This window comes from Lathyrus oleraceus, chromosome 2 (genome assembly GCF_024323335.1).
Source record: "Lathyrus oleraceus cultivar Zhongwan6 chromosome 2, CAAS_Psat_ZW6_1.0, whole genome shotgun sequence".
In the NCBI taxonomy this organism is placed as follows: Eukaryota; Viridiplantae; Streptophyta; class Magnoliopsida; order Fabales; family Fabaceae; genus Lathyrus; species Lathyrus oleraceus.
In genome coordinates, this window is record NC_066580.1 from 447,019,544 (window position 1) to 447,035,495 (window position 15,952).

At 37.7% G+C, this 15,952-nt stretch overlaps 2 protein-coding genes across 2 annotated transcripts; both read right to left on the reverse strand.

Annotated features, from left to right (window-relative positions):
• Positions 1-11,200: 11,200 nt before the first annotated feature.
• LOC127123651 (uncharacterized) lies at positions 11,201-13,307 on the reverse strand. Its single transcript, XM_051053854.1, has 2 exons — positions 12,408-13,307; positions 11,201-12,289 (listed from the first exon to the last, which is right to left on the reverse strand). Exons 1-2 carry the CDS (start codon positions 13,305-13,307, stop codon positions 11,201-11,203), a joined length of 1,989 nt encoding a protein of 662 aa, XP_050909811.1.
• A 766-nt stretch (positions 13,308-14,073) lies between these two features.
• LOC127123654 (uncharacterized) lies at positions 14,074-15,060 on the reverse strand. The gene has a single exon (XM_051053855.1). It carries the CDS (start codon positions 15,058-15,060, stop codon positions 14,074-14,076), a length of 987 nt encoding a protein of 328 aa, XP_050909812.1.
• Between the last annotated feature and the right edge of the window lie 892 nt (positions 15,061-15,952).

Genomic DNA, 15,952 nt, shown 5'->3' on the forward strand with positions numbered 1-15,952 from the left:
CCTCCTATCGAGGTCTTCCAGCTAGGAAAGTAGTAAAATGCGGGAAAAATGTAAAAGTACCACGCGGATAAAGATCCGAAGTAACAGCAATTAGAGGAATGGGAAACCCTGAGATCCTTCCAAGCTAACATCATCAAAGAAAGTGGGTCAGTACAGGTAATCAGAATGAACCTCCAGGGGGTATTCCACAAATAAAGTGGAAAACCACGCAAGTTAAGCCTGCAAAAGTCATGTGAGCCCTCACAAAAACTCAACAAACAGGTTAGAGACAAAAAAATAGGGTAATCAAGGGTTGCCCCCAAATCAAAATGTAACCACATGAATCATGCCATTAAAATTCACAAAAAAGACATGCATCAAAAGGGTATCAAATTCACCCATAATACCTCAAACATTCAGAGTATTCAAATTCAAAGCTCAAAGGTAATGGGAATCAGGGCAAACCTGATTGGAGAGCTTGATTGAAATTGAGTTGCACCCGTGAGGTTTACAAAACAATCTTTAGGGTTTATGTGAGGCAGAGGTGATTCTGTGCAGTTGAGTTCCCTTTAGGGTTTGGAGGCTGCTCTGAACTCAGTTAGCTCTTCTCTCACTATCTTTTTCCCCAGGATTCTTCTCTCACTATCTTTTTCCCAGACAGGGTAATAGGAATAGAATGGCCTTTTGTTTCACTGAAACTCTGAATTTATAACCTGATTTTTGTGGACCTGTGGGCTCAAATGAGAGAGGTCCAAGTCCAAGATTTTTTCTTTTATTTATTTATTTATTTTTCGTTTTTTGTTTTTTTTTTCGTTTATTTTTTTTTTCGTTTTTTTTTTTCAAAACACGTGGGCTTCGCCTAGCGAGCATGACAGCTCATGAACAAACCTTTGCTCCTTCAAGATTAACGTTTTGACTTACGAATAGACCCCTGTTGGAAGTAACTCAAGTCTTTCCCTTGTGTTGACTGATCATCTAAATAGAGCCCACAAAGTGTCTTGGATGATGTTCAAGCTTCTTGGATCCGATTCCGATTGCCATGATGAAATGCAAATGCTAAATGACCTAAAAATGAATGCATGCATGAGGTGTAAAGTGTATGCTTAGGGTAAATTTTGGGGTATTACAACATGGTTTAGACATAACATCAACTTGATCATGAAAACAATTTAAGGTATTAAATACATGCATGTTAAGGTTCAATATGATCACAAACAAAGGTTCAACATCATACAAAAAGTTTGAACATGTAAGCATACAAGTCATACAAAGACATGTTACTACAAGTTTAAAGCATTTGTAAACACATAAACAAAGACAAACACAAGGTAACACATGAAAACAAAAGTCCAACAAGACATGAAATAATGACATGTGAATCATGAATCAATGGGAAAATAAGCACACAAAATTTCATGGCATATTAACAAAAGTTCAAAGCACATAAACATGTAAACATGCATTAAAGTAAGTCAAAATTAGGTAAAAACCAAGAGGCACATATTAACAACATCAAAAAAAGTTCATATATGATTCACAACATTCATACAAGTCATGGTGATCAAGAAAAATTAAAGTATCAACCAAAGAAGGTCATTTGAAATCCTAAAACAATCCTAAAAAGGTACCAACTTTAGACAAGTATAAGTATGTGAAAAATAAATAAATTCTGGAATTTATTTTCACCATAATAAAATAGACAAAATTATGAACACATAGCAAAAAGAGTGGCTCAAAAAGGCTTAGGGATCATCAAGTTATGAGTCTTTGAAGTTATGAAAAATAACAAAAATAAATAGGCAAAAAAAAACAATGAATAAAAATGGGTCTGGGACAAGCATGATTTGAACCCCAGACCTCTTGTACACACAAAGCCTTAACACACACACTCTAACCACTGGGTGGTGATACATAATAAAAGAGTTCAAAAAATTGGAAAATGGCACCAACTCATCATTTTCTTCCTTGTGTTCTTGCATGTTTCTTTTCATTTTTTTCTCAAAAATTCAAACAACCATAACTCTCTCAATTTTTCATGAAATTAAAAACCGTAAGAACCTAAATTGCTCTATTTTTCGCAAGGAATCTAATGGTATCATTATATCATCCTAAAACTCAATGTACAAAACGTGTCAAGGCAAAAACCAGAACTGCACTTTTAATTTTCAAACAATAAAATCTCAATGCATGAGCATGGTATAATGCATACAATAGCAAACATACAACAAACACACTATGTACTACATTTTAACTTCAATAAATATTCAAGAAATATGCATGAACAAGAGTTTTCAAGTGTAAGTGCACTTACCTATTAGAGAAAGTACAATGCTTCTTCTTAGCTACTACAGAGATAAAAGAGAGATTCTACCAGCCTTGTTGGTCCTTGAGGATAGTGTTTGAGGAATGAGAATGGACAAAAACAACTTATATTATCTCACACAAATGTTATTGAAAAATGAAGAAGTGAAATGGTGAGTGATAAAATAGAGGTTACAGAACTTGTTCAAGTGATTAAACAAGCTCTAAATGGTGTCTAGAGATGATTTGTGGTGTTTGTTTGGAAGATACACGTGGAAAATAAGTTTGGATAAAGAACTTGCAAAAATAGTGTGTTTTTGCAAATTCTAATGGGATGGGAGTTTAATGAAGTGTTGAGGGGTTCTTGTTGTGTGTTTTGAGGCTTAAGAGATCCCTCTATTTATAGGAAAAGAGTGAGGATTGGAACTGATTAGAAACAAAAGTTGTGAAGTTATGGTTTTGGTTGAGAATGAATGAGAAGTTTGCATGAATAGTTGAGTTTCAAGGAGTTTGTCATATTTCCCTAGCCTCTACAAGATTTCTTATGATCTCTTAATATTGTTTGTGATCTTTAGGGACAAGTTTCAAGGGTGGAAGAGTGAGTTGTTGGCATAAAGCTTGCTTTATCAAAGTAGTAATGTGACCTTTTGCAAATTCACCCATAAATGGTATAATGCAATGGACAAAACCTCAACTCCTTGTGTAATGCACTTAGGATTCATATAAACATCGGATTATGGAGATATTTATACACAAGAGGACCTGCAATCAAGAGATTTTCACATTTGAAATGGTTTACCTCCAAAAATTCATCATGAACATGACTTGAAATTCAAGTTTGGAACCCCAACTTCCCATTTTCGAAACTCACAGATCATGCATGGGAAAAATGTACTTGTACTTTTTAAAAATCTCCAGACATGCTCTACAACTTTCATGTTTTGAGTTTTTTCTGAATCAAAGTGGATCATGGTGAAAACTGGCTGTAAAGTTTATCACTTTTTAGGGATCAAAGCTGACTTGAAAATTTTCCAAGTGTTTTAACTTGAGACACCAACTTTATGTCCTCATAACTCAAAATCCTTGCATTTTTAGGGAATCAACCCTCTAGGACAAAGTTGAAGCATGTAACAAGAGCTTTAATTTTTGCTTTGGAGCAAAGAAAATGGATGCTCGGATTGGAAGTTATGACTTGAGAAATTAGTGCACTTGAACATGAAATTTGGATACTTAATGAAATTTTCAATGTCTTCAAGATTGCCCTTTTTGCGAGTAACCTCATTTATCTTGATTTTTCTTGATCAAATTCATCAATTAAGCATATACTCATGAAATTTAACTTGAGAAGTTCATGTTTGATCATAAATCTCAAAAGTCAAATTTTTGACTTTGTAGTGCATTGATTGTGTATCAGATGAATTTGAATTTCTTGATCTTCAATGAATTCAAACTCTTGAGCCAATTGAACATCATGGACGGGCCCTAAGATGTATTTTAGTGTGTTGAGTGATGTCAAAATTCTCAGATGAAATTGAATGTTGTTGAGAAACCCTAATTAGTGAACCAGATGAAAGTGAAGCTTGATGCACTTGTGATTAGGCCACAATACCCTTATTTGTTGATGGAGAGAGATCTCTGAAGTGTATGAGAACTTGATTTATTGATGATCAATCCAAACTTTGATTGATCAGTCCTTTGAGCTCTTTGAGGGAAACCCTAATTCACATATGAAACAAACCAGGCATATCTTGATCTTGAGGTTAGTTATGCATGAATGATGTCTATGATGAAAATGATTATGAAACCTAGGGGTAAAATTTGGGGTGTGACAGTTGCCCCTATTTAAATAACTTTTCCAGATGGCATGAGTGATGATAATACTCATGAAATCAGGGTAAAAGGTATTTAAATATAGAAAAAACCAGAAATTTTTCCCTTAGATGCAATGGCATGCTATGCTATAGACAAACAAACTCTATTTTTGGTGTATATATATATATATATATATATATATATATATATATATATATATATATATATATATATATATATATTATATATATATATATATATATATATATATATATATATATATATATTTATATGCTGGGGATATGATGCAAAATGCAATGAATTCTAGCATGATGATTTATGATGAATGATGAATATGATATGTAGGAAATGATGGAGATAAAGTATAATGTCAATGACCATGAGCAACAACTCAATGGGGATGACATGTACTGGGAAAAAACAAACTGGGGGGGTATTCAAAGCAGTTGATCACCAGGTTCAGGCATGACCGGATGACACTGAGAATAACAAGAAATAAACAAACTAGAAATAAGTGATTGATCACCAGGTTCAGGCATGACCAGATGACACTATAAATAGCAAGCTAGAAGTATTCAAAGTGATTGATCAACAGGTTCAAGCATGATTGGTTGACACTAAAATAGAAAACCGGAAGTATTCAAAGTGATTGATCAACAGGTTCAAGCATGACCAGTTGACACTTAGAAATATCCTCATTGGAGTTTTCAAACAAGATAAAACATCCAATCCTCTGGAAATTCCTTACATTGAAGAGTTCGAACATGACCTTCGGGAACCATCAGGAGGAATACAGGGTAATTAAACTCTTCTGTATGTGCCAAATCAGATTGGATTTTATACCGCAAGCAAAGGTATCACGACCATCTTCTAGTGGATTTAATTCCAGCAACAACTGGACTTTAACAATGATGTCAACAATAATTGGACTTTCAAATTAGAATGCTAGCAACAACTGGACTTCAAGGGGAATATTGGGATTAACCAATTGGGCTTTCACAGGAGACGCCAATAATTTACTAGAAAAAAACATTGGTCATGTCCAAACTTCAAGGTACCAACAACAGTTGGATTTTCAACTGGAGTGCCAGTGATAGCTGGACTTTTGGAGTTAGAAGAACGACAACTAAGAACAAGGATTTAGATTAAATGTCAAATGCACATGATTGAGCATGATATGAATGATCATGATATGCAAATGCTGACTCTAGAGAGACAAAGAGTTTTGTGGAGACTTAATGGGGAATACATCCTCAACACCAGTAACTTAAATAAGTATCACAAGATGGACACTAAGGATATCCTCAAACTTGAGAGTTTCACACAATCTAAGTATTTATCCAAGAGTGCTTGTCAGTTTAGACTTCAATGGGAATTTCTATATTGACAGTGTAAAAGTGCTTCTGCAACCTTGAGACTTATTGGGGAGACAAAAGATTTCCCTTTCAATGTTTCCACATGTCAAAGAAAAATTATGTTTTTCAAAGTTTTTTCAAAACATTTTCTTTTCAAAACCTTTTCATTTTCAAAAATCATTATTAACAAACAAATCACATTTTGCATAACAAGGAAAGGTAAGAGAAGTACAAATGACAAAATTGATAGGCAAAGTTTGTTTTTTATTCAAGAATGGTAGCTTGCAAGTTGCAAAAGCTTCATGGAGTATTACATTTCTAAGATGGAAATAGAGAAAGGTTTACATTGAATCCAATAACCACTACTATCCCTAATAACTAAGATTTTCCCAAAACTTTGCTTCTGACGAGAGCAGCTGGATTGATCTTCAACTTTGATTATTTAGTAATCGTAAACAATCTGATATAGTCAAATGCCTTTTGTCCCTAATTTTTTCCTGGACCGCCTTTCGGGTTTTCAATCCACCGGGATGCTCTTTTTTGCCTAAGTCTCCCTTTCAGGTTTTCAACTTAGCGAGCTTTCATTTTTTTTTTACCCCTAACTTTTTCCTGGATCTCCTTCATAGGTTATGATCCACCGGGATACCCTTTTTTTTTGCCTTAGTCTCCTTTTTAGGTTTTCGACTTAACGGGTTTTATTTAGGCATAATATTTTTTGACTGCGTCAGAGTTCATATGGTGTGCAAGCTCTTCACCATCCATAGTTGTGAGAATCAAGGAACCTTCGGAGAATGCTTTCTTCACAACATACGGGCCTTCATAGTTGGGACTCCACTTTCCACGCATATCTTTGTGTACTGGCAAGATCTTCTTGAGTACGAGATCTCCTTCTTTGAATTCACGAAGACAGACTTTTTTGTCAAACGCCATCTTGATCCGCTTCTGGTCAACTGACCATGGCACATAGCAGTCATTCTCTTCTCATCAATGAGGTTCAATTGGTCATACCTATTATGGATCCATTCAACTTCCTCTAGCTTGGTCTCCATCAAGACCCTCAAAGATGGTATCTCTACCTCAATTGGGAGAACTGCAATCCATCCCATATACTAGAGAGAAAGGGGTTGCCCCTGTTGAAGTGTGAACTGAGGTTCTGTATCCATGCAAAGAAAATGGTAACATTTCATGCCAATCTTTGTAAGTTTTCACCATCTTTTGTAGGATTTTCTTGATATTCTTATTTGCGGCTTCAACGGCTCCATTCATCTTTGGACGATACGGAGAAGAGTTGTGATGTTCAATCTTGAAGGTCTCACACAACTCTTTCATTGTTTTGTTGTTCAAATTTGTCCCATTATCCGTGATAATTCGGCTTGGAACTCCATAGCGACAGATAATTTGGTTCTTAATGAAGCGGGAAACCACTTGTTTCGTCACGTTGGCGTAGGACGCAACTTCTACCCATTTGGTGAAGTAGTCAATTGCAACCAAGATGAAACGGTGACCATTTGAAGCTTTGGGCTCAATTGCCCCAATCATGTCAATGCCCCACATTGAGAAGGGCCAAGGTGATGATAAAACATTCAATAGTGTCAGAGGCATGTGCACCTTGTCAGCATAGATTTGACATTCGTGACATTTTCTAGCATAGTTGAAACAATCAGACTCCATGGTTAACCAATAATAACCAGCTCTCAAGATCTTCCTAGACATGGCATGTCCATTGGTGTGAGTTCCAATTGATCCTTCATGAATCTCTTTGATCAATAGGTTTGCTTCGTGTCTGTCCACGCATCTGAGCAGGACCATGTCATAGTTTCTTTTATATAGCACCTCGTTGCTAAGGAAGAATTTGGATGCCAACCTCCTTAGAGTCTTCTTATTTAGGGTTGTTGCATTCACTGGGTATTCTTGATTTTGTAAGTAGTTCATGATATCATAGAACCATGGTTTCTCATCAATTTCTTCTTCAACCAATAGGCAATAGGCTGGCGCAGTTTTCCTCCCAATTGTGATGAGTGGTGCCTCATTGAGAAATCTGACTTGGAACATAGAGGCTAACATAGCCAAAGCATCTGCTATCTGATTTTCTGCTCTCGGAACATGATGGAAGGTGATTTCATCAAAGTACTTTATCAATTCCATAATGTGGGCACGATATGGGATTAACTTCTCATCACGAGTTTCCCATTCTCCTTTGACTTGGTATATCACCAAGGCTGAGTCTCCATATACTTTAAGGATCTTGATTCGGGTGTCAATTGCAGCTTCAATACCCAAGATACATGCTTCATACTCTGCAATGTTGTTGGTACATTCAAAACACAATCTTGTTGTGAAAGGAGTATACCCACCATTGGGGTTCATCAACACAACTCCCACACCATGCCCCGTGTAATTGGAGGAACCATCAAACATCATCTTCCAACAGGAACCTGGCTCGGGGCCTTCATTTGGGCTTGGAGTTTCACAATCTTTCACCAACATAATGTCTTCATCTGGGAAATCAAACTTCAATGGCTCATAGTCTTCGACAGGATGATTAGCGAGGTAGTTAGACAAAACACTTCCTTTGATAGATTTCTGGGTTATGTACCGGATGTCGTATTCAGATAATAACATGTGCCAACGGGCAAGTCTTCTAGTCAAAGCAGGCTTCTCAAAGATATACTTTATTGGATCCATTTTGGAGATTAACAAAGTAGTGTGACAAATCATATACTGCCTAAGACGTCTGGCAGCCCATGCTAAAGCACAACAAGTTTTCTCTAAAAGTGAATATCTGCTTTCATAATCAGTAAACTTCTTGCTCAAGTAGTAAATGGCATGTTCTTTCTTTCCAGTCTCATCATGTTGACCTAGTACGCAACCCATGGATCCTTCGAGCACAATCAAATACATGAAGAGAGGCTTCCCTGGAATGGGTGGAATCAATATAGGAGGTTCTTGCAGATAACCTTTAATCTTCTCAAAAGCTTGATGACAATCAGAATTCCATTCAATTGCTTGATCCTTTCGGAGCAATTTGAATATAGGCTCACAGGTAGTAGTCATGTTGGAAATAAACCTGGAAATGTAGTTCAATCTTCCAAGAAAACCTCTAACTTGCTTTTCAGTTTTTGGAGCCAACATTTCTTGTATCGCTCTGACCTTGTCTGGATCTACTTCAATTCATCGTTGACTAAAAATGAAACCAAGTAACTTCCCTGATCGGACCCCAAATGTACACTTAGCTGGATTCATACGCAATCTGAATTTTCTGAGGCGCTCAAATAGTTTCAACAAATGGTCCAAATGATCCTCCTCACTCGGTGATTTGGCAATCATATCATCCACATAGACCTCAATCTCCTTATGCATTATATCATGAAAGAGGGTGACCAACGCCCTTTGATAGGTTGCCCTTGCGTTCTTGAGACCAAAAGGCATAACCTTGTAGCAGTAAGTTCCCCATGGTGTGATGAAGGTGGTCTTTTCCATGTCATCGGGATCCATCTTGATTTGATTATAGCTTGAAAACCCATCCATGAAGGAGAAAACAGCAAACCTAGCAGTGTTATCAACCAAGGTGTCAATATGTGGGAGAGGGAAATCGTCCTTCGAACTAGCTTTATTCAAATCTTTATAGTCCATGCACATTCTGACCTTGCCATCCTTTTTAGGTACTGGCACAATGTTAGCTACCCATTGAGGGTACTTTGCAACTGCAAGGAAGCCAGCATCAAACTGTCTTTTGACCTTTTCTCGAATCTTCAAAGCCATGTCTTGTCTTGTTCTTCGGAGTTTTTGTTTTATTGGTGGACAATCTGGTCGGAGTGGTAATTTGTGAACAACAATGTCTGTGTCTAAACCGGGCATATCTTGATACGACCATGCAAACACATCCACATATTCTTGTAAAAGCTTGACCAATCTTTCTTTGATGTCTGCCCCAAGTGTTGTACCAATCTTGACCTCTTTCTTCGCTTCCCCGGTGCTAAGGTTGATTGTCTCTACCTGCTCTTGATGTGGTTGGAGATCTGTGTACTCATACTGAACCAATCTTGCCAGTTCGTCGGGAACATCACAATCTTCCTCACCCTCTTCTTCAGCTTGGTAGATTGGTGAATCAAAGTTAAGAGTGAAAGTAGAGTCATTGGATTCAACATGGTTTTCTTTTATTCTGCATGTTTAAATGATTTGTTTTTATTAAAAGTAAGAAAAAAAACAAAGGAATGCAAGAGGAAAATGGTTTTCATTTTAATGGTTTTGAAAGATTGTCATTTTTCTTTAAAAGTGAAAGAGAAAAAGCAGTAAATGAACAAACAGGAATTTAGCAAAACGCCTTCATTGATATAATATTGAAAATGCAAAGGGTGGCCCTACAAAATAGTCCATAGCTTTGGACATAACTATGGAATTTTGAAAACAACAAATTACTTTGACAAAGGAATCATCTCTGGGATTTCAATCGCCTTCCAATTGTTCAAAGCCACATCACATTGGTACACCAGGTTGCTCAAATCTTCATCTTCAAGATATTCATCAATAGCATTGACTTGATATCCAGTGCTGACAAACACTTCTTGGATAGTCTTCGGACGTCCTTCGGTGGAGGTTGGTGTTTCCTTCTTGACATTGGTTGGTTTGTAACCCAACCCAAAACGGTCTGACTTTAGTTTGACATCAATAACATCTCCCCAACCTTCGGGACTTCCTTCCTCAATGGTTGATCTTGCTTTCTTCCATGATGCAAAAGATGGAATACCCTTACCCTTTGGTTCTTCGACTTCCATAAGGACAACGTTGGCTATTTCAAGAGCTTGGAAAGAAGTTTCCAAAGCATCCTCATCAGCTTCAATGTAACTGAACAAAGAGAGGTGGCTTACCATAATATCTTCCTCACCTGACACAATCACCAGCTTATCATCAATAACAAATTTCATTTTTTGGTGCAAGGTTGAAGTCACGGCCCCAGCGGCATGAATCCATGGCCTTCCAAGCAAACAACTATAATTTGGGTTGATGTCCATAACCTGAAAAGTAATTTCAAACACATGTGGACCAATTAATATTGGCAGCTCCACCTCCCCTATGATGGTCCTCCTCGATCCATCAAATGCCTTGACAATTAATGCGCTTGGCCTCATCTCAGTCCCTTGATATGCCAACTTAGCGAGCGTCCTCTTAGGTAAAACATTCAGAGAGGAGCCAGTGTCCACAAGGACTCTTGCTAGGGTATCTTCTTGGCATTTCACAGATATGTGCAAAGCACGGTTATGGTCTTGGACATCCTTCGTCAAATCTTCTCTACTGAAGCTGAGATGGTTGCATGTTGTAATATTGGCAATGACCCCATCAAATTGATCAATAGTAATATCGTGAGTGACATGAGCCTGAGCTAACAATTTATGCAAGGCACTCCTATGAGCTGGAGAACTCATGAGAATAGACAAAATGGATATTTTTGAAGGAGTTCGATGCAGCTGATCAATAATCTTGTAATCACTCTTCTTGATAATCCTCGGAAATTCAGCGTCTTCATCAGTTGTGATCACCCCTTTGTCTTTGTTGGTAACAGTGGTGGTGGTTTCTTTCGGTGGAATTGGCGGAGCCAAGTTGAACCGAGGGGTATAAATGCGACCACTGCGGGTCATTCTACTTCCCACTACTATATCAGTGCTTGCAATATTTAGACCTTCTTTATGACCTACTTTCTCAGACCTTTGGTTAACCATGGTTGTATCATACTTCTAAGGAACTGCTTTAGTATTCTCAAAAGGAAAAGAGCCAGGCCTTTGGACAACCACTGTATTAGGCATATTGAAGATTGGTTCAACTGATTCTGGAATGTTGAAAATTGACTGAACAATAGTAGAATCTGGAATGTTGAATATTGGCTCTGGAATATTGAAGATTGGTGTTGTAGTACTTAACTCAAGTAGATTAAAGATGGGTTCAATCACTGCTACCTCATTCTTTTTCATACGACTGCTTACTTGCAACATACCTTGGTTAATCAATTCTTGAATATCCTTTCGGACCATTTCACATCCTTTAGGACCAATAGTACATTCTTCACAACTCTTATGGCAATTTTTCAATAAACCTGCCTCTACTAACTTTGCATGAAAATCTCTAAGCGGAGTCTTGATTTTGGTTGCATCAAGAATCGGACCTTCATCAGGCTCATCATCAATAGCATTCACAGACCCATGAGCGGGCAAAGGATTATTTTTTACATTCGGACTGGTATCCCCAAATGAAAGAATCTTTTTCTCAATCAATTCCCTCACAATATGTTTTAAGGCATAACAGCCTTCCAAATCATGCCCTGGGGCGCCTTCATGGAACAAACAATGTGCATTGGGATTGTAATATGGTGGGAGAGGATCTGGTGGAGGACCCAAAGGTCTTGGAACAACTAACCCTTTCTTCAACAATGTCAGATATAATTCAGTGTAAGACATAGGAATCGGAGGAATCAGAGGTTTTCCACCTTGTCTTCTATTTTGAAATGGAGCATTTTGGCATGGAGATGGAGTCCTTTGTTGATAAGCTGGAGCGTTGGGTGCTTGTTGATAAGTTGGAATGTTGGGTGTTTGAAAGATCAGAACTGCTTGAGTCGACTGATACACTGGGACTTGTTGATTGAAAGTTGGTGTAATGGCTGCTACATACGGCTGCTGAGCAAATTGTGGTTGTTGAACATACTGTTGTTGAGCAAAATATTGTTGCTTTTTTCTTCTACTACCCATCACTGCATTTGTTTCTCCTTCCTTTTTTCTTATGGAAACTACTAGAGAATTTCTTGGTATTGTTGTTATTGTTGGAATTACTAGCTGAAATAATCATCTTGCCATTTTTTAAGCCAAGTTCCACTTTGATACCCATGGCCACCAAGTCAAAAAAACTTGCAGTCATGCTTCCCACCATCCTTTCAAAAAAAATTGGTCGCACTGTGTCGACGAACCAATCTGCCAATTCTTTTTCAGTTAATGGAGGTTCCACTTGAGATGCAGTCTCTCTCCACCTTTGTGCATATTCTTTAAAGGATTCAGAATCTTTTTGGGACATGCTCAACAATTGCCTTCTATCAGGAGCTAGATCCATATTGTACTTGTATTGTTTGATGAAAGCATCACACAAATCTTGGAAACAACGGATGCGAGTTTGATCAAGGGTTAAGTACCATTTGGAAGAGGAACCTTTCAAACTGTCTTGGAAACAATGGATCATGAGTTTGTAATTGTCCACATGAGTTGCCATCTTTCTATAGTACATGATGAGATGACTTTTGGGATAAGTAGCTCCTTCATATTGATCAAGGTTGGGTGTCTTGAATTTTGCGGGGATCACCAGTCTAGATACAAGGCACATTTCTCTGGCAGCAACACCAAAGATCTGATCACCTTCCATTGCTCTCAGCCTTTTCTCAATAGTTTCAACGTTTTCTCTCAGATTTTCATGTCTTTCATCACCTTCTTCAGACATATATGGTATATCATACACTTGTTGATGACCATCGAAGCACGGTTGAACTCGAGTGTGCATGGCAGTGGGTGCAAAAGTGGGAATCACTTGATTAACTTCAGTAGTTAGTGGAACTGTGTATTGAGTGAAGTGTCCTTGAGTAGGAGGCACAAAACCATGAGGAGGACCAAAGAGAGGCCAAGTTGCTGGAGTAGTAATTGTTGGCTGAGGATTAATCACCGGATTGACGATCGCAGAAACAATTGTGGGTTGAGTATCCATCTTTGCACGTATTACTTGCAACATCTCCATGATTTGACCTATATTCTTACGCAGATCTGTAAGCTCTTCATTGACTCTTTCCATATCTTGCTCTTGCTCGGCCATTCTACGTCGGGCTTGAGCTCTGGTATTGTACTGGTGTGAGGGTCTTAGTGTGGAAACTATTGGAGAAGAAATGAAGGAAATGAGTTTTTATTTTGATAAAAAATGCAAGTGTGATGACATGTGCATGAATGCAATGAAAATGCAAAATTTTAAAAGTTTCAAGGAACTTAAGAGATAATTGCAAACATCAAAAGGCAAATAACAATGACCAAAAGAAACTCATTTCATTAATCAAAGGGAGTTACAAAATTTGAGTACACTTTCAAAAGTTATAAACAAAGCTAAATAAAATCTAAGTAAAGTCCTAAGGAGATTCCCCTAGTAGCCTCAAGTTGAGCTTCTTAATTTGTTCTTCCATCTCAGCCTTCTCGAGCACAAGCTTGTCCATGATCAACTTCCAAGGAGTATTTGACTGAACGCCATAGAAAAATAAATCCTCTTGCACCTTCCTCTTCTTGTTGGAGAGCTCTTCTTCATTCTTCATCTTCAACTGCCTTTGAAGTTCTTCATCCTCATTGTTGATGATTTGATACTTGTTCTTCCAAGCGTCCCTTTCTCGATGCGCTTTGGTCAAAGCAATCTTCAACTTCTCTGTATCAGTCGTGAAGATATAGGTAGGTTCTTTGTCAGCTAAAGGCAAAGGCTCTTGGCGAGGATAAGGCATTTTCAAGTTGATGGCCCTATCTTGCACCCATTTAAGATAAGGTTCTAAGGAGACACAATTTGTCTTCCCTAAGACTTTCTTTTCTAGCTTATGAACATGGCGTCAAGCGTGCACAATCTTCTCTTTGAGCGCTTTGTGATCTTCACATTCCTTAAAGAACAAACCCTCCAAGTGAATATTCTTTGGCTTATCTCTCATTGGATAACCGAGTTGACGCCGAGCTAGGATTGGGTTGTAATTGATGCCTCCTTTTGTACCAAGGAGAGGTACATTAGAAAATCCTCCACAACTATCAATGATACTAACTCCATCATAGTCACGACTATACCAAACAATATTTGAATGTGTGAGCGACATAATCTTCTGTGACCATAAAAGACCATCCTTAAGATCCCAAAAAGCATGAAACCTAGGCAAGTGAGAAATAAACCACTTGTACAACATAGGCACATAACATGTAATCATTCCTCCGCTGTAAGAATTCCTCATATGAACAGAATGATAGGCATCAGCAAGCAAAGTAGGAACTGGATTTCCTATTAAGAAGATCTTAATGGCATCCATGGCAACGAAGTCATCAAAACTAGGAAAGAGGAACAATCCATGGATAAGTAGAGCAAAAACAGCCTCAAACGCATCCACACTCCTCATTCTAGCAAAATACTGAGCTTTGTTCATTAGAAACTTAGTTGTCAAACCAAACATTTTTCCTTTTGTGGTCATGTGATCTCTTATCTCTGACATTTTCAAGTGAGTAGCCTTTGCAATGTCTTGGTCTTTGGGATCTTCCTCCAAACTAGAAAATGGAGCTTGACTAGAAATAGGAACACCAATCAAATGAGAGTATTCTTCAAGTGTTGGCATAAGTTGATAGTCGGGGAAAGTGAAACAGTGATACACGGGATCATAAAACTGAATCAAAGTAGAAAGAAGTCCATCTGCCATGTTGATCTTCAAAAGAGAGAGAAAATGTCCATATCTTTTGCTGAAAGCCTCTGTGTCAACAACAAAAGATCCCAATCTCCTTAGGTCTTCTAACTTAGGACTCTTGAAAGTGTACTTTTGAGTCTTTTTCCTTCCAAAATCCATGATAAACCTAATGTTTGCAATAAAAGTTCCTAAGTTCCTTGAAAACTTTGTTTAAAAAAATGATGTTTATGATGCATGGATGCATGAATGCACAAACACACAAACAAGGGTCACACACAAATAGGATTCAAAGGTTCGACATTGCGAGCATGAGGCCATGGGTCTAACCATCCCAAATGTACTATGGGTTTATTTTGTACCTGTACAACGGGTTCTACAAAGGTTCCCAAAAATCATTGACCCATCTTTGGGATATTATCAACATGCCAATTAGTCAGGAGTTAATAATATTCTCAAGAGAATCTCATTTGAGTGTAGTATCGCGTATCAACTATTTCGGATTTACACCTTCATAGTCATCGCACTACATTCTAAAGACCAAGTGGGGTAAAGGGAGTTACTAAGGTCCTCAACTTCTCAGGTTATCCAAATCAATATAGTATATATTTTCACAATTGCTTGATCAACAATACTAATTGTAAAGGGAACCTCCACATGAGTGGTGGATTCTTAAGTCAGCTTGTTCGGGATTAAACTCCCTATAAGCCTTCTTGACTATACCACATCCTATCTTATTTACGTACATTCAAGTCCGGGTTAGGACTTACCTCACCATACAATTGATCACCCAAAACAAAGGTCCAAACAAACAAGGAAAACAACTAATAATAACAACACAAATATAATCAAAATAGGCTTAACCCTCTTTCAATGTCTCCCCAATGAAGTCGCCATTTCTGTCGCGGTGAGAATTGGATATCGAGCTATTGTATTAACTTGAATCACAAAACATTAAATGTTCACCACCGAACATTAATTTATCCAAGGGAAAGGGAAAAGATCGAATAAAACCTTAATTGTGCAATGTAAAAACAATGCAAAGAGATCTAAA